The following is a 19,688-nucleotide window of genomic DNA, read 5'->3' on the forward strand; positions in this document are numbered from 1 at the left end:
GCTGAAGGAACCACCCCAATGCTTTGAGAGCCTGGTGCTCACGTGGGGCACCATCAGTGGGGGTGAAATACTCTTTGAGACATACATGCAAGTTGTCATTGATGAGTGAGGACATCCGTGGTGGGAACACAGGCAGCACAGTCCATGTAGTCAGCAAGGTTCAGGGCCCATGCCAGGCTCCCTGATCTCCTCCTGCCCCATCAGGCAGAGGTCAGAAGCAGGTACTGCTTACACCCCTGCATGCTATGGCCATGATCAGAACATGCAGAGAAGCAGTGCCATCATTCTGATCCTCCAGGCTTCAGTCCTTTGCACTGATGCAGGTGGCTGGCAGCCATCTGTGGCCATGGATTTGGACTCTGTTTCCCCAGAGCACCAGCAGATCTGACTGCTGGGCTGTCTCCTGATGCACAGGGATGCACCTGGGCTTGGTGGGCAGGTTGTGGGCCTCCCCAGCCTACATGTCTCAGGCAGAGGCTCACCTGTAGTGCTTCAGGCTGGTATCTCTTAGTGCTCTGATGGAGCAGTGGAGCATGTGGTACTTGGGTGGACAAGTGGGGCACGTGGTGCCTCTGGAGCATGGATGGATGGTGGAGCACGTGGTGCCTCTGGAGCAATGGTGCTCATGGATCCTGGATGGATGAGGTGCAGTGCATGGTACCTGGATGGACAAGGTGGGGCATATGGTGTCTCCATGGACAAGGTGTAGCACATGGCACCCTGGTGGACACACTGGAACACACGCATTCTCCTTGTTCAGCCAAGTCACATTAGATGGTGTCCATGAGGGCAGCGTGAAGTTGGAGGGTGCCTGCCCAGGGCTGGGGATAGGATGTGTTCTGTGTTTCATCATAGAGAGGTGAGACTGTTCCTCATTAGCCAAGTGTCTGAGCACTTGACAGGGACATGTTCATCCTCACCAACACCTTTTGAGGTAGGGAAGCATGTCCCAACCCTTTGTGTGGGAAGCTGGGACTAGTGAAGTTGCAGCCTTTCTATGACCACATATCCTGGGCAGGGAGTAGGATCACTGAGGAGACCATGGCAGAGGAAGGGCTGGAGTCAATCTTAACTACTTTCGTGCTTTAGTTTTCGTGTTACATTCTTTACTAAAGAATAGCAAAAATAAGAAAGGTGTTGTTAAAAGGTAATGTCTGTTACTCTCTTTGCAGCCCTGCTTCATGCCACACTCATGAGCTAAATACCCCAGGAGGGAATATCTGGACTACTGCCTGTTTATATTTTTCCCTAACTGATATATTTTTTCATTGTTGGTGTTGGGTTTAAAATAATCTCATATTTTCTTGTGAAGAATCTGAACTGTTTGTGAGAACTTATCTCAGAGCACGCGGCTTGGGCTTAACTAACATTTTCCAAACAACTCAGCAGAAAGATAAACTGGGGGGGGGGAGGGGGGGAGGGTGGGAGTGGGGCTGTAGAAAAAAAGCTGTTGCATGATTTAAAACCCTGGCTGAAGCTTTGGCTAACGAGAGATAAAACCGATGGACAACGTGCTCATCAAGATGCTGTAAACACCATCTTCAAAGTGAACAATCCGCCAAAAACAGAAGACAGTGAAGACAAAACTCTGAGAGCAGTGATAATTCCTTGCGTTACTTCTTTTTTCCCCTATCTATTTTCCAGCCAGTGTGGAGCTGGTAAACAAACAGGCATTTATTTGTAGATGAAAGGAAACATGGAAAAACAAGAGTGGGAAGGAGAGATGATAAGGCTCAGAGTCACAATTCTGATTTTAACTAATGGATGTGACTTTGGAGTAACGTTTAGTTATGCTGAGCAATTTTTATAAGGGCAGTTTTAATCAGTTCAACTGATTTTAAAAAGTCTGCCTTTCTCTAATGAATTTCAGATGCTAGTGAAGCCAGTTTTCCCATTTTTTCTGCTTTTGCTCAGTGGTTACTGTACACAGGGATTAGCTCAGGGCCATCAGGGCTTGTTCATCCCAAAGTGATGGGATGGAAGTGGCTGTAGCTTCGAGTGTTGCCAGTACCTGTAATTGTCATAAGGATGAGAGCAAAGGAAAATGTATATTTTTGGTCCTGTTTCCAGGGTCCTTGCTCGTGGTTTCCGTGTTTGTGGGGTGAGACATGCTGAGCTCCTACACTTTGCCGTTGTCAGGTGGAGCTGTTGACCATCACTGCACACCCTGGGTCTGAACGAAGAGAGATGAGCATCTTCCTGCACCATCCCATGCCATGCCCAGCAACATTTTGGTCCTTCCTGAAAGCTGCTGCTGTTTGCAAGCTCATGTTTGTGACACAGAGTTCATGGAGAGCAGAGCGGGGTTGGAGTTGGTGCACCTGAGACTCCGTAGTTTCGTTGGCACCCCTTGCCCTTGCACCACTGTGTAATCGGCCTAGAAGGAGCTGTATTAATTACAGCGTTTTGGATGTAACCCTTTCCCATCAGGCAGTTTTGTGGCTGTCAGAAGTGTCCCCAACAGGGATGGAGAGGTTCAGGGGTGGGTGGCAGAGCCCTCCCCTTCCAAAGGGCCACTCCCAGGGCTGTGCTGCTCTGGTGTGGTTGGCAGACAGCTGCATTTATTCCCTGTGTGTGTGAGATGAGTGTGTTTTCTCACTGCCTGCCATGGGATAAAAAAAGCAATGCAACCTAAACAAAATTTATTATGGAAGTCGTTAATCTAAATTTTACCCCATGTTTTGTCACTCTTTACCTTTAAATCTTTGTGTTGACAATCTCTTTTCTCCCCTCTTTCTGATTTTATGCCATTTCCTCCTGGAAGTGTCAAAAGCCAAGCTGGACAAGGAGATAGAAGGAGAGTCATAAGGGAGGAGGAAGAGGAAGAAGAGGAATTTCTCACTGCTTCTCTCTTTTCTCTTTCACAGTTGTTGCAATCTCAGGATGTGAAGGAAGATGCTGTGCTTTGCTGCTCCATGGAGGTAGGAGGCACCTCTCCATCTGCCCTGATCCTCATTGCTTTGCCCTTTCTGTCCTTGTCTGTGCATGTGTGAAGCAGCTGCTGGATGTTTCCAGACCCAACAGCTGTGTTGTCTCTGTGCATTTTGGAATGATCAAATGGTTTGGGTTGGAAGGGACCTTTCATGGTCATTTAGTCCAACACCCCTCTGCAATGATCATGGACACCTTCCACTGTCCCAGGCTGCTCCCAGCCCTGTCCAACCCAGCCTTGGACACTGCCAGGGATCCAGGGGCAGCCACAGCTGCTCTGGGCACCCTGTGCCAGGGCCTGCCCACCCTCCCAGACAGCAATTCCTTCCCAATCTCCCATCCAGCCCTGCCCTCTGGCACTGGGAAGCCATTCCCTGGGTCCTGTCCCTCCATGCCTTGTCCCCAGTCCCTGTGCAGCTCTCCTGGAGCCCCTTGAGGCCCTGCCAGGGGCTCTGAGCTCTCCCTGGAGCCTTCTCTTGTGCAGCTGAACACCCCCAGCTGTCCCAGGCTGGCTGCAGAGCAGAAGGGCTCCAGCCCTGGAGCATCTCCATGGCTTCCTTTGGCCTCACTCCAGCAGGTCAATGTCCTTCCTATTCTGAGGACCCCAGAGCTGGATTCAGGACCCCAGGTGAGGTCTCACAAGAACAGTGTAGGTAGAAGACCACCATGAGATAAGAGATGACCCACTGAGATTCTGTCATTGGGCTCCTGATGCATGTAAATGGATGCAGGAAGTTTGGTAGCTGGGCTCCCATCACAATATTTTATCATCCTGGTTCCTTCAAATCTCACCCTCCATTAAGTTTTTAAGCACAGAAGCAGCTGTATTGGAGAAAAAGCTGCCCCATGACTCACACAGAGGTTTGCTGTGCTCAGCAGCAGTTTTGCAGAGAAGCAAATGACTGGACATGGCACTCAGTGCTCTGGTCTGGTTGACAAGGTGGGGATCAGTCACAAGTTGGACTCAATGACCTTGGAGGTCTTTTCCAACCTAATTTATTCTGTGATTCTGTGAAATATAGCAGTTTTATTGGTTACTTTTTTGGGAAGTGATTGGCCTGTGGAGATAGATGCTTTTCTTGCAGAGAGTGGTTGAAGTTGCAGCCTGAATAGTTAAAACTCAGCAAAGCAGACAAGGAGGAGGGTTTGATTTTTAAGGTGAGGACTTTGGGGAGCTCTGCTTTGTGGAGACCTCCGTGGTGGTGGACTTATCACTGTCCGCCCCAGACTTGGACCTTCTCTGCACTGCTTCATGGAGGCTCTCCAAGGAGTAATTGTTTTAGAAAAAGCCTTTGGCTGTCTTCAGCAAAGCAGCACAAGTATAAATGCAGATCTCGGCAGGGCAGGATTTGTTATGCACACAGGAGCGTTCTGCTTATTCCAGCTAATGACTGGGAGTCACTGGGAGCTCTGAATCAGCGAGTAAATGAAGGGCCAGGTAGAAGGCAGGAATACCACATCACAGCCTGCACTTTGTTTTGGCAATAGCATGATTTTTAGGTGGGATTTTTTTTTTTTTTTTTTTTTTTCAAAAGCAATCCGTCGCTGCCACCTTTGAAGTCAGTGGGAGCTGAACCATTCACTCCTCCAGCAGCCTGGTGCGGATGCTTTTGAGAACCTCGCCCTTCGTGTTCAGCTCTTGGAGCCTGCTGCTGGGTGGTTTTGGTTTTCAAAAGCCACGACGCCTTTAACCTTGCCTGCACCAGGCAGGGGAAAACCAAAGGGACGGGAGGTGTCTGTAAAAAGCCAGAGGGGTGTTCTAATACCATAGAGTGATAGAATCATAGACTATCTCAAGCTGGAAGGGACCCACAAGGATCAGTAATCCATGGTTGACCCCTTCTTCTCCCGACAGCTGCAGAGCACCGGCCGGCTGCTGGAGGAGCAGCTGCCTGAGATGATGACAGAGCTGCTGGCGATAGCGCGCGACAAGATGCTGTGTCCCTCCGAGTCTATGCTGACCAGGTCCCTGCTGCTGGAGGTCATCGAGCTGCACGCCAACAACTGGAACCCCCTGACGCCCACCATCACGCAGTACTACAACAAGACCATCCAAAAACTGACGGCTTGAGGGGCAGGGCAAGGTGGGGTGGTAAGGGACGAGATGAAGACGTGCGCCTTGATGGGACCCGGCAAGAGCTTTTCTGATTTAAATCCCCCAGCAGACCAAACCCCAGCATGCTCGAGAATACGTTCGTGGGGTGGGGCGGGAGCAGCATGTTTCTTTTTCAGCCGCGTCGCCAAGTGCCACCCCTCCTCCCCGCCGTGGTTTTGTTTTAGGGGTTTCTTTTTCTGAACTCATTGCTCAAGCAGCAGCAGCGCATCCCGCCGGGTTATTGTTTGGCTTTCGAAAGAAGACAGAGAATTTGGAAAAGGAGGAAAAAAAAAATAATCTAAGTGGGGGCTAGTATTGTTTTCACGCCGTCCTCCTGCCTTGCCCTGGCCAACTGGCAGGAGACAGCAGGCAGCAGATGTCTCGGGAGGACAAAGCCAGGCACACACTACACCAGACGCTCATAATTGATGGCTTTTGTCAAGCGGGGCTTGCGTTAGGTTCCCCCCCTCCTTCTCTTGTTTTCGACTTTCTGTGTGTTCCCCCACCTACCCGCCACCCCTTCAGAGGCAGATTGGAGAGCGGGACAACTTTCTTATTTGCACTGGGTTTTCTTTTTCTCGAGCATTCGTAATTTCTTCTTATCTTATTGTCTTGTTGGACGGACAGTTGTGAGCGGCTCGGGGACAGGGAGAGCAGCGCCTTCCCTCGAGCTGGGTAACGGTTTATGTGAAGATGCTTGAAGCAGAAGGAGTGTTTTAAAGGAGTCCTAAAGCCACTGCAGAAGTTACATAGCCACCATCATCTTGCCAGTAACCTCCTCGGTGGATTGAGAAATGTGTCCTTTGAGCTGGGGGCTCTAAAAACAGGGGATTCTGTGGCTCTTGCTGTTCAAGTCACCATTATTCCTCAGCCACTATAATCATTTAACTTTTCTTTGTAATAATTCTTTTTTTCCATTGAAGGAGTGCTTTATTGTTATTACTGTCATGGTTGTAATTATACATTTAAATCCAGGCCTGTTGTAGTTGGGCCTAATAATGTACAGGGCAAGGGAGAAATGAAGGTTTGATGTTCTTTGGAGACTGGTAAATAGAAGACAAGCAGTGCATAGCAAAAAAAGAGGAAAAAAGAAGAAGGAAAAATAGAAAAAGCCAAAAACAGAAGTTTTGAGCCTGGCTTCTAACTAGCTGAATATGCTATCCAGCGTTCCTAGGTGTGCAGTGTGCAGGAGCAGCTCTGTCCCGCTCTCCGTGTAAGTGGTGCAGTGTCATCAAGGCATGGGGGACATCTTCAGAGAGGCAGAGTGTGCTCGGGGATCCCCAGGGTGCTCCAGGATCCCCTCATGGCTCCATGCTGGAGCATCCCGAGGGAGAGGACGGCTGTGGGGGACGGTGGTGAAGTGCCACCTGGAGGGTGAGAGGCTGGGCCAGGGCAACGCTTGAATCGTGAAGAAGACGCAGTGGGCTCCTTATTTGCTGATCTAGCAACACTTTGACTTGGGAAATCCCTCCGGGTGCTTTTTCCAGTGAAGCCTAGTGAGGGTGCAGGAGCCAAGGAAGGCACGATGCCGTCAGCCCATCCTGGTTTCTTCTCACTGCTCAGTTTATTTCCTTTATGATGGTAAGAGAATTTGTGCCACAAGGATGGCGCACATGGACCCTGGACCAGGCAGGCTGGGCCTGAACTCAGCAGCTCAAACCCATTTTTCAAAGCAAAACGTTGCATTTCTGGTGGCTTGTAAAGAAGAGAGATTTCACCCCGACCTCCTTGGATGTGCAGTATGTTCTCGGGTGCCTTATGAATGTGTTGGTCTGTCTGCGATGGGGAGGAAGCTTTTGCTGCAAAATTCAAAGGGCAGAAATTTTCAGCAGAAAATGCATTGCAGGGGGTGAGAGTCATGATGCTGCAGTTCAATATTATCTGAATTTTCATCTGGTTGTCTGCTGATCCAGTTTTCATTCTGCACCTGGAGCAAGAGGAGCGAGCTGGAAACAGGAGCTTCAGTTTTCCTGTCTACCCAGAAAGCAGCAAAATGATTGCTGAGTGCCCTGGAATTGTCCGGAAAAATTAACTTTTGCTTCACTTACTCAAGCCCAGGAGCTTCGCATGGTGACGGCGCCTTGCTTTGGGTCAGCTTCGTTAGTAGCAATGTGGTTTGATAGTATTAATGAGCAGATGAACTTCATTAAGGCGGCAAAGCCCATCAGTATTACAAGGCTCAGGGTTGTGCCCATTGCTCTTTGTTTTTCCTGCTCCCTGAATTCTCAAGGAGTGGAGGAGAAGGGGATATAACACCCATCACAGTGCACTTAGGCACAGTGTCAGTCTTCTGGGAGAAGGCCTGAAAAACAGTTTTGTCTTGATTTTTTTTTTCTTTTTTTTTTTAATGAACAGAGAAGTCCTCTAGCAGGGACTGCAGCCTGATGGGTTGGGGTGCCAGGGATCCCGCCAGCAGTGATCCAGGCTGCCACTCTGGCCCCTGCAGATTCTCACTTCCCACAGAATTTTTTCTTGGATTGTAGTGAAAGAAGAAAAAAGAAAAGAAAAACACAAAGAATTGGGGATGTTGTTTCTAAAAACTTGAATTTTCACCCATCAGTGCATCAGGAGGCATTCAGAGTCAAAGTGTAAGCCACTGGGCAGTATTTCTCCTAAAGCATTTCCCTAACCCTACCTGCTGTGAGAGTTTATTCAATTTTCTCATTGTGGGGCAATCCTGCAACCTCCACTGACCTGGCTAGGCCCATGACTTTCCCTTCCAACACTGGAAATGAGGAACTTTTATGTGAAATCCGTCGTTTTTTAATGTCTTGCCATTTATCTCTGCTATTAACATGCATTCGTCCAGCCATTAACTGGTACATCAGTCACTCTGTTGATGTCCGAGAATCAAAATGTTGACCAAAAATGGCGTTTTTTTCCCAAAAATTACATGCTGCCAATGGTATCTTTCTGAAGTCCATCCGTAGGAAGCCTGCGGGCACATGACATCATTCACCAGAGTACTGTGTTGGGAAAAGAGGCACCACAAGGACATTTGATGGGCAGGATGGGGAACAGTGCTGGGGAATTTTTTGGGTGAGAGCACCTGGGGATCCTGGAGTGTTTTCTTCTCTTTTTTTTTTTTTTTTCCCCCCTTTCTTTTCCCCCCATCTTTTGGCTTACTTTAGAAACGGTCGCCAAAGAGCGTAATTCTCCAACGTGTTTTTAGGCGCAAAACCACTGGCTACATCTCCCCAGATCAGCCAGATTCCATTTTGCTGCTCAATAAAAGTATCTGTGTGGGGTTTTACTGTGTTGTCCCCATACAACTACATCAGCAAAGGGGAAAATAACCCACTCAGGCCAAATGTGTATGGGGCCAAACGTTGGGGTGGTGTGGAGGCGAGTGGCTGCAGCATCACCTCTGTGCCCATCTCCCTGGGATGGAGAGCAGGTTTGCTGACTCCCTGCCAGGCTCCCCAGAGTCTAATTCACCTCATTCCTGGTAAAAATCTTTCCAAACTGATGGGTTTTGCTACACAGAAAGTGACTTGTTTGGTTTTCCCTTGAGGGATTCCACTGCTGTTCGGAGAACTCATGTGTATATGGAGGTGAAAAAAAAAATGGGGAGAAAAAAAAGGAAAAGTAAGTGATTTGCTTGGTTCCCCTCTTCCCCTGAAGGAGATTAATTAGTATCTATTCTTGGCATGATTGATGGCTTTGAAAGAAAACTTGTCAGAATAACTTATGATTTATTTTCATGCTTATTTTTATAACACCCCTCACTTGGAGATCTCTCAAAATCTTAAATATGATTTTTTTTAATTTCCCTGCTGGGTATTTTATGGCTTTACACTAATTTTGCTCTTCTTGGTGGTAGCTATTAGGCAGTCCTGGTGATGTTTTCAGTATTTTTTCAGAAGAAGTGATACTAAAGGTTGCAAAGTCCACTGGTGATAGCCAAGGGAACTGCGGTGTCCTGCAGAACACGAAGTTAACGCTAGCAATTCTTCTTCTTTTTTTTAAATGTATTTATTTGCATTTGAAAAAGCGACATTTTTAATTTAATCATATTTGTTAAACTAAGCGCTTTAAATTTTTTTTTTTTTTTTTTAATTTCAAAAAAAGAAAAATGTTTTGGGGAGAGTAAAGACTAGATAGTCATACTTAGAGAAATCACAAACTCATCATTTTCAGCATTTCAGAGACTGTTAAAACAAGGGAGCTCATAACTCTTTGTGGTAATTCAGTCTTTGTTTATAGAACATCCAGACCCACTGTATGCTATAAAATGCATCATCTGAGTAATAAATGTTTAAAGCTTGACATTTCCCCATCTCTTTGTGGGTACGCACTATCGCTTCTCCTGCTCTGGGAGGGGCCGTCCTTTAGTTCAGGATGGAAGGAAAGGAATATTGGGTGGGTGGGAGCAGAATATCCCTCGTGGTGCAGCTCAGGAGGGCTCCGTGGGGACAGCTCGGTGCTCCTGGTGCCAGGTCACGTCCTGCTTCTCCTCCTGTGGGGCTTGGTCCCTATCCCCATCACTTCTCACAGGGGTGAGGGTGAAAGCTTGGGAATGGTGCAAAGGGCTCAGAGCTCCATGGATGAGGGTTTGAGCCCCTCTCCTGATCTGCCTCCACTGCTGCCCCCTCCCCTGCTCCCCATCCTCTGCCCAAAGCAAATTTCCCATCTCTTTGTGTCCTACCTCAGCTGAGCCTGGGGGTCTGTTAGAGGATCCCCCTGATTTAATCACATCCATTCCACCCAGTGCTACAGCAATGAGGGCTCACCAACCACTGCTGCCTGTTAAAAATAGTCTTTCAAAATGATACTCAAGATGTTTATCACAAAATCACAGAATATTCTGAGTTGGAAAGGACCCACAAGGGCCATCAAGTCCAGCTCTTAAGTGAATGCCCATACAGGAATACCAACTGAGCCAATCTCAGAAAAACCAGGTGTACTACGAGGTCTCCTCTGGAAAGCTCTTCTCAAACTGAAGGCAATTAGTTTTTGTCTAACTGAAATGCCTGTATCTTGTCCTGGTCTGAGGGAGGAAAAGAGAGGGAGAAACAAGATGTGAGGTGAAACAAGGAGTGACACCACCACCCAGATCCCACAAGGAGATTCATGTTGCTTCCCACACCTCTATCCCCACATTCCCCCTCCATTTCCCTCATGCCAGAGCATCTTCTCCCTCTCGAGTAACAGGCTCACAGGACACAACTAAGCACCACAGATGTCCAAACTCCCGCAGGGGTCACCCCCTCCCAGAGCCAACATGCTTGCTCCAGAGAGCAGGGCTTTGTGGGAAACCCCCTACCTTGCCCATCATCGGTGGAGGTGTCTTGACTGCAGAGTGATGTCCATTCCCTGCACACCTCACCTTCTCCCACCACTTTAAGCAATGGTGGGCTTGAAACTGAGCCTCAGACAGTTGGATTCAAGAACACTTGTAATTTAGATCAGAAACTGGGAAGGAATTCCTGGCTGTGAGGGTGGTGAGGCATCATCACAGGTTGCCCCGAGAAGCTGTGGCTGCAAGTGTCCAAGGCCGGGCTGGATGGGGCTTGGAGCAATGTGGGATAGTGAAATGTGTCCCTGCCCATGGCAGGGGATGGAACAAGGGGTTCTTCAGGGTCCCTTCGAACCCAATCCATTCTGGGATTCTATGAAATACCATACCTGACCATGTGCCACCTTTTCCAAGGATCCACCCCTGAACATACTCATCATGAGCCCCAACCTGCAGCCAGACCCTACAGCTCTGGGGTGTGCTGGAGCTGGAGTTTGGCCTGTTCCTAATCAGGGGTTTGAGCATCTGGACCAGCTCTGGGAAGAGTTTATCAGCACTGGAGTTTGGCTAGGAGCACACAAGCCAAGAGCAGAGACGATCCCTGGGGCCCCTGGGACCACCAAGATGTATTAAATGAGAAAATAACCTGCAGTAGCACAAGATTTGGAGCAGATGGATGGGCATCGCTACAGAGACAAAGCTTTCAAGATGCAGGAATATTTCTGCGAATTCCTCGTGTTTGCCAAAAACCCAGACAGCAGCAAATAAACACTCCATGGATCAGAGTAGGATTGCTTGGCCTCCCTAAAACATGGCAAACCTGCAGGTAGCTGAGATGCAGGATGTTCTCCTCTTCCAGCAGCTCCACGTCTGTGCTGGGTGTTAAGGGGAGTTTTTAAATGCTCCTTCTGGTGGCAAAATGGGCAACAAAGATAAGTAACCTTAATGTAACTGCACTGGTGCTCTGTTTGCCATCTGAACTGTAGCTTTAGTGATTATTGCTTGGGATGCAAGAAAAACAGTGATACTAAAACAATAATGCACATTGCAAGACTATGTGGCCTCTTCCTTTTGTATCCCACACTAGGATCCCCAGTTACAAAGCTGGAACTTGTGTGGCTACGTAAATGTGACTACTGAGCCAAGCTTGATGTCTGTCCTGCTCCCCAGGACTTCACTGAACTCCTAGAGAAAGATTTCTGCAAGAAATACTAATACTAATACTAATAAACATTTTCAGGAATGCAGACATTGCCTGTACCTCTTGGAGGGGTCACTGTGCTTATCTTTGCAGATACAGGTGAGTGTGAGGTCTCGAGGATGGATGGTCCCAGAAATGGATGTTCGACTTTGTCTGCCCCAGAGTCAATGGTGAAAAAATGCAAAGTCCCTGTCAAGAGAAACACCAAGATTTCAGAATTGCATTCTGTCCTAAATCATCCTGGTTTTTCACCAAACAAAGCGTTTTGTTTCAATGTATGTTGTGTTGCTGTAGCAATAACATTTAAACAAATTGGGTTTTATTAGCTCAGACCTTTTCAATAACTTCCCACAGAGCTTTCCCATCAGAAGTTTCCACTTTGGGGAAGCGATGCCAGGAGATGGCAAGAGTCTGATGGGAGAAATCACCTTTGCCGTTGTGCTGAGTGGTCCTGGGCTTGCTTCAGCTTCTGCTGCTCTGCTCCTAGCCCTGCCAGAGGAAAATGCATCAGCATTTCTGTCTCCGCATGTCGTTCTTGATGTCCAAATGCATGACACGCGGCCTTGCAGCCAAGACTTCAAGTTGGACATCAGGAAGAGTTTCTCCATGGAAAGAGTGGTTAGACATCGGAAGGGGCTGCCCAGGGATGGTGGAGTCCCCATACCTGGAGGTGTCCAAGGAGTAACTGGACGTGGCACTCTTGGCTGGGTGACAAGGTGGGGATTCATCACAGGTTGGACTGATCTTGGAAGGCTTTTCCAACCTAAATGATCCTGTGAAGATGGGGTAGGACTGCACAGACCCTGCTAGTGCTGCTGGTGACCCCACAACAGTCACTGGTGGTGGAACTGTGAGCAGAAACCAAGTCTCGGAACAGATCCCTGCAACTGGTGGAGGTGTGGGAACAGCTGTCTGAGGAACTGGGCTGCAGTGAGGGTCTGCTTGGGCAGGAGAGCTCGTGGAATCACAGAATCCCAGAATGATTTGGGTCAGAAGGGACCTTATAGATCATCTTGTTCCATCCCCCTGCCATGGGCAGGCCAAGACAGGGGTCCATGAGATTCCATGGCATCTAGGACCTGTGCAAAGTCCAAGTGGGTGGTAATGGAGACCATTTCCACACTTCTACAGACAGCACCAAGCCTGGGTTTTATTTGGGAGGGGTGGGGGGGGGAGGGTTTGAATGTACAGATGGAGCACCCAGGTTTCCCAGTCCAAGGGACAAATCCTACCTGCTCTTGCTTCATGCAGGCACCTGGGAGGTGTTCCTTCTGGCCGTTGTCCTGTGGGTGGAGGTGGGCAGCAAGCAGTGCTCTTTTACCTTTAAAACTAACAACAGGGAGCTCTGCAGGAGCCTGGGCTTTCCTGGCACAGAGTCCTGTGCCCTGTGCAGAGCTAGGGTGCAGTGCACAGGTGGGTCATGAGCCATGGTCAGGTGTCAGCTGAGCTGGGGCTTCCCCCGGTCCCATCTGTCAACCAGGGCCAAATTATCTGTCACTGGCACTTTTTCCATTTTTTTTTCCTCCCTGGGATAAAACCCAAAATAAATCCTGGTCAGCATTTGCTACTCCCTGTCTTGATCATAGAATCATGGAATCTCAGAATGGTTTGGGTTGCAAGAAACCTTGAAGATCGTCTCATTCCACCCCCTGCCATGGGAAGGGGCACCTTCTGCTATCCCAGGTTGCTCCAAGCCCTGTCCAACCTGGCCTTGGATACTTAGGGGGATTAGCAAAGTTCAAGCTCAGAAAGCAATTTTAAATTTACCTTTTTTTGATATTCTAAAATTTTGAGGTCCAAAAGAGGTCAGCTTTCAAAGCAAGTCTGTAAGATTGGATAGATTAGGGTGGGAGGAAAAACTGCACCAGGGGATGGGTTATCCAAAACCTGTCTGGTGGTAATTACACGTCGGTGGATGAAAAACTGGTTTGAGGGCAAACACCATAAAAATATTGCTTGGGGAGAGAAAGACGACAAAGATTGTGAAATCCAGTCGGCAGATTGTTTTACAGCAAAGGTAGCTTCTCTCCCCAGGGCTGGATTTTACAGCTCACATAAAAAACCAACCCCCAGTGAGCAGGGCTGCTCTGCTCTTCTTTTAAAGCACAAAAAATGCAGGGTATTTGCTAGAAACCATGGGTTTGTGCTGATTTCTTAGAGATAAATGCAGTCTTGTTTTTGGGGGGGGTGATGAAGCGTTTGGGAGAGGGATTGTGTTGCGTGTAGTGACTGCAATTCGTTTTTACAATCATTGCGTGGACACATCCTGCTGTATATATTCTTTATATAAAATTGCATTTCCATTGTTTCTCTGAGCACTTAAAGGGGGTGCTGCAGGGGCTCACTGCTCTCCCAAGGGGGCTAAACCCAAATAACCCAGTGCTGCTGCCTGGGTTCTGGTTTTCAGCTCATTTTACACATTTTTTTCTCCATTTGCTCTCTGTCCTCTAATTTATATTTCCCTTTGCTCCCTCTGTGTTTGCAGGCAGGTTTCCAGCTCTGTGCTGCAACATTTGGCCACCTCAGCTCCCTTTTCACAGCTGAGGATGTCTCTTCCTCAGGAAAGATCAGTTCTCCTTGTGCTAATCGCCACCTGCACTCACCTTTTTGGGAACAGGTGACCATCCTGGGTCCCTGCAGCTCACATTTAAGTTCCCAGAACCTTGCACAAGAGTTTTCTTCCTTTACTAACACTTTCTGCAACCGCTTTAGAATCATAGAATCCCAGAATGGTTTGGGTTGCAAGGGACCTTCAAGATCATCACCTCCCACTCCCTGCCACAGGCAGGGACACCTTCCACTATCCCAGGTTGCTCCAAGCCCCATCCAGCCCGGCCTGGAACACTTCCAGGGACGGGGAGTCCACAACCTCCATTTTCCCTGGGGTGCACTGGATTTGCATCCCAAAATCCCACCAGGAATCACCACCACCCATGTTCCCCTGTAAATGCCAGGAGGAGGTTGCAGGGAGCCTCATCTCCTTCTGTTCTTCCCGCCCCTCCATGCACAGCCCCTTGTCTCCAAATTCCTCCCCTAATTACCCTCTTCTCCGGTTCTAATTGTTCCCATGGTGCTGGATTAAAGTCACGCTCCTAAGGGAAGCAATGGGAAAAAAAACCTAGTCCAACAAGCAGTTGTCCCTTGGAGATCTGTCCCAGCCCAGCATGGCCCTGCCCAGCATGGCCCTGCCCAGACACGGATGGGGACAGCCAGCCCCATGGCACGGTGATGCACCATGGCCACCCCCAAGGACAGGCTCCCATGGGGTGTCTGGGACACTTGGCCTCGTGCTTCTTGTCCCACTTGCAGGTGGACAGGAGTTTTTGGGGACATCCAGGGGGGCTGGTGAGGGTCAGGGCTGGATTACCCCCAGGGCGCTGTGCTGGAGCCTATTTTCTGGTGGGAATTGTCAGGATAAAATTAGAAGTAGGTTGAACTTTATCTACAACTTGAACTAAGGCTGAACTTGGCCCTGTTTTGTTTTAGCTTTTCAAAGTTCAATGAAGTTCACAGGGAGGGAGGCAAGTGGGGGGGCGCTGGATTATTTTATTTTAACTTGGTCTTTCTGTGATTTCACTGTAGTTTGACTGCCTCCTCAGCTTGGAAAGGCTCTTCTCAGGATATTCCCAGTCCAAGGTGATGTGGTGGCTCAAATACTGCCATAGGATTTATTCCATTTCAGGTTGGGTTTAATCCCTTTCACGTATTTATGGCTGGGGTAGTGCAGGGCTGACCAAACCTTTTCCTAGCTCAGCCCTGGGTCTGCTCCAGCCCATCCCAGGATGGGAAGACAAAGGGGAAAGCTTGGAGTGGATTTGGAGTGCAGAAGGATCACAGCAGTCTGCACTGGAGATGCTTCAAGGGATTTTTGGCACCTTTTTGTCCCATGCTGACCAGCTGGGCTTCCAGACAACTTTCCAGCTCTGCCGACACTTCTCCTAATCTTCATTTTTCATGTGGCCACTCCACAGTGGAGATGAGTTGGCTTGCCTGGATGCACACTATGAGACCCGTGAGCCAGAGCTGTGCTGCCTGTCCCTGACCCCGTGGGTTGTGCAAGCTGCTGGCCCCGTGCAGAGGTGTGTGGGTGGTGCGGGGAGCACGTACAGCGCTCTGCACCTCGCTCTGGGGACACGGCAGTCCCCTCTGGGCCAAGGGAGGTGGTGAAAGCAGCAGCAGAAGGACGTGGTCGTGGAGGTTTCACACTGAACCCATCACAGAGCTGAGAAGGGACAAGTGGCACTGCATCCCTCCAGGGCCAGTTGTGTTTCCCAGCGAGCCAAACATCCCTTCCCAGAACAGACAGGAGACTTCTACCACATGGTTATTTCACCTCCTAAATTACTCAAGAGTTTGTAGAAACTTCACCAATTTTTTAACAAAGATGCCTCCTAGATCACTGACAAATCTAGGGAATGCGTAGGGCGGACTGATTTCCTGGAATAGGACTTACTGGAGGAAAAGTCCCTCCAGGCTGGCTCCTAACTATGACACATTTGATAGCCATTCAAGGATACTGGGAAACTTGTCATTTGTCTCCGTGAGGCTTCAGACAGAGTTTCATCATAAATTCTGACTGTTCTGTGAAATAAAACCAGCTAATGTCTACCAGCAGCCCTACAACTTCCGGGGTTTATGTAGGATGTATCACAGGGGTGATTTTTTTTTTTCTCCCCCCCCCCCAAGGTTTTATGCCCGGGTGCAAAGTGACTTTATTGCACCTTGTTTTCTTTCTTCCTGGCAGGCTGACCTGCCTTGTCCCATGGAGGGTGGCATGGGCTGTGGGTGTGCCTGAGCCGCCACCGCTGTCAATGAACTTTGGCACCTTAAACTGTGGAAAACCCTCCGTGCCAGAGGGAGGGATAGGTGCCTGGCGTCCAGGAGATCAGATTGCCCCAGGGGATTTGCTGGGAGTCCCATGATGAGCCTGGAAGGGAGCCCAGACGGCAGGGCACCGCCGTGCTTTCCACCCAGGGCGCTCAGCCGGGGTCCCTGGAGGACAGCTGGTGGCCTTTGTCCCTTACTGTCACACTTGTGCATGCAAACCCCAACCCCACAGCACCCCAAAGTCTTGCTGGGGTGAGTTGAACCCACCACATGGGATGTGAACCCACCGGCTCTGCAGGGGATGATGGCACATGGCAGTGAGAAGCCTGGTGTGAGCCCCTCCTGTGTCTGCACCGCCAGTCCCAAGGGACCATTCCTGTGCTTGCCTGCAAGGGGTGTTCACCAGGCTCACCCCAGGGGCAGCCACCTTGGGGTGGGTGGTTTTTTAGGACAAGTCTGGGTCTTCAGCTGTGACTCACTTCCCTGTGCTGCTCCAGATGCAGGAGATGTTCTGTTCACTCCCAGTTCACACGAGCTGCAGCTTGGCCACCAGCATCGTCCATCCTCCTCAGCCTCACGGTGTCATCCCAGGTCCCCAGTGTCACTCATCACTCTTTTTTGCCTCCAAGGTGTCCAACAGGAGCTCAGCAGCAGCTGTTTTGCAGGCAGATGAGGAATCCAGCACTGCAGATAGGTTTTTAATGTCACCCATCTCAGCCCTGCCATCCCTGTGAGCTGTTCCTGGGAGTCCTTGCCCAAGAGCTCTGCCTCCAGGAAATGCCATTATCAGCTGCCTCCATCGGCTGCTCCACTTCGAGCTCCCTGCCTCGCTCCCGGGGCGCCCAATCCCAATCCAATTTCTACTGGAAGGAGATAAGACAACGAAAGGAGATAAGGGCCAGCCAGCAGGCTGGTCACCCTGACTCACAGAGGACAGGTGTCAGCACGAGGAAGACACTGTCAGAGAAGCACTTTCAGCCCTGGAAATGGTGGGTGGGTATGGCATGGGCAGCCAGGGGTCCCCAGCCCGCTGGGAAGCTGGCTGGCACCAGGACTGGAGCATTTGGGGTAGATTTGGATGATGAATTCACCTTCCTTCTGGGGTGTGCACAACTAAAACTGGGTATTCACAACAATATACAGGCAGAGGGTTCAAGTTCAGGACCAAGGGGGGCTTTGCATCACTCAGTTCTTATCCCTGTGCACCTGCATGGTGCGGGTTCCTCTCTTTCCTCCCCAAAAGCACAATCTCACACCTCCTTTCCCAAGCACCCATCTCCTCCCCTCCTTATAATAACAAAGATTGCCAGATTAGTGACAGAAACAGAGAGACATGATGGTTAGGGACCACCCATTTATCCTCCCAGCTGGTCAGAGGCAGCTGACTGGTGAATGCCTTTAATTAAAACTAAATGGTTAATAGGAAACTGAGCAAAGGTCTCCCTCTTGGTTCCTGGCACAGGTGCCGATGGAAATCGTGCCGAGGGCTGAAGTGCTCGGTGTCGAAACAGTCAGACTCCACCTTGTCTCTTTGCCAGGGCACTAACATTACCACAGAATGCTCCCAAATACTGCTGGCCCTGGTGCTGCTGAACCTGTGCCTCTGCAGGGGGACATTCCCATGGACACCCTTCAACCCATGCAGCCCTTTTCAACAGGGGGTCTTGTCTCTGACCCGCAGTTTTGGTAGGAAATGGGTTTTTTTTAAACCTGGGGCAAGTTGTATTTTGACTGTTGCACATTTGAGGGGGGGCCAGAGAAAAATGAGGAATTACCCAATGCAGAGCAGTTTCCCAAGGTTGAGAAGCAGGAGGTTGGGAGTAATAATTAATCTACAGCGGCTGGCAGGGGCTTTGCTCACCTCAAACAACCTGGTCTAAGGGTCACTTCACAAAGGCGTCTGCAGCTTAGAAAAGAATAGATCTTGTCCTGGCCTGAGGGAGGAAAAGAGAGGGAGAAACAAGATGTGAGGTGAAACAAGGAGTGACACCACCACCCAGATCCCACAAGGAGATTCATGTTGCTTCCCACACCTCTATCCCCACATTCCCCCTCCATTTCCCTCATGCCAGAGCATCTTCTCCCTCTCGAGTAACAGGCTCACAGGACACAACTAAGCACCACAGATGTCCAAACTCCCGCAGGGGTCACCCCCTCCCAGAGCCAACATGCTTGCTCCAGAGAGCAGGGCTTTGTGGGAAACCCCCTACCTTGCCCATCATCGGTGGAGGTGTCTTGACTGCAGAGTGATGTCCATTCCCTGCACACCTCACCTTCTCCCACCACTTTAAGCAATGGTGGGCTTGAAACTGAGCCTCAGACAGTTGGATTCAAGAACACTTGTAATTTAGATCAGAAACTGGGAAGGAATTCCTGGCTGTGAGGGTGGTGAGGCATCATCACAGGGTGCCCAGAGCAGCTGTGGCTGCCCCTGGATCCCTGGCAGTGTCCAAGGCCAGGCTGGATGGGGCTTGGAGCAATGTGGGATAGTGAAATGTATCCCTGCCCATGGCAGGGGGTGGGACAAGAGGGTCTTAAGGTCCCTTCCAACCCAAAACACCCTGTGTTTCTCTGATCATCACCCTTGATGAAGCAGACATCATTAAACACTCACGAAAACACAGTTAAATGTATTTCAATGTGTAATTTATTCTCAAATCACCTGAATTAAAAATGCAGGAGAGTAAATGGAGCTCTTTGACCAAAACCTCTGCAATATGTGCCGACTCTTCAAGCAGAAAATAAGTGTGTTGTGTTGTTCTTGTATTTAAAACACCCTCAGCAGACATGTGGTTCATGCACAACAATTCAGTGCTTTGCCACACAGATCCCAGGCCAGGTCTCCTACTGGAAAAAACATTCCTAGCCATGCTTGTGTAGGGCTGGAGATTTTTACTCTACTTGGGGGTCTGATGTCCTCTGTCTGAAAGGGAAATCAACTCTGCACTTGTGGCTGATGCTTATCTCACTGGTAATGCTGTTCCTGGAATTCCAAGGTCCTCCTTATCGTCAGCAGAGTCAACTGTATCCTCAGAGATAATTGCAATAAATAGCACAAAACGCTTTCCCTTATCAAAATGTCTTTGTGGAAAAAAACCATCATTTCAGAATGGATAAAAATGTGGTGTACTTGACCCATTTTTATTTAATGCCTGGCAAGGCTGCTCCCTGCCCAGCACAAATCTGGGGACTTCACTCTGAATTTCCATGGGATCCTGTGAGTTGGAACTGGACCAGTCCAGGGTTCCAAAACCATGTAGACCTCAGAGGAACCCCAAATTCCTGGTGGGTGTTTTACATCTCTTTGGGGATGGAGTCCTCAAAGACACCCAAGCAATGGTTGGGAAGTTGGGAACCATTGAGCTGGTCCTTGTCAAATCCCCCCAAGCTCCCTG

The 19,688-nt window shown here is 49.3% G+C and overlaps 1 protein-coding gene across 4 annotated transcripts in view; it reads left to right on the forward strand.

The window, feature by feature from the left end:
- Positions 1-9,188, forward strand: part of CTIF (cap binding complex dependent translation initiation factor) — a 148,350-nt gene extending 139,162 nt beyond the window's left edge. For all 4 annotated transcript variants that reach the window (XM_082300848.1, XM_082300849.1, XM_082300850.1 and 1 more), the window contains 2 exons: positions 2,868-2,921; positions 4,787-9,188. In XM_082300848.1, coding sequence (XP_082156974.1) covers positions 2,868-2,921; positions 4,787-5,002 — 270 coding nt within the window. In that variant the 3' untranslated portion in view covers positions 5,003-9,188. The remainder of the gene's footprint in view (positions 1-2,867; positions 2,922-4,786) is intronic.
- Positions 9,189-19,688: the final 10,500 nt, after the last annotated feature.

The sequence above is a fragment of the Coloeus monedula genome, assembly GCF_965178545.1.
Source record: "Coloeus monedula genome assembly, chromosome: Z".
In the NCBI taxonomy this organism is placed as follows: Eukaryota; Metazoa; Chordata; class Aves; order Passeriformes; family Corvidae; genus Coloeus; species Coloeus monedula.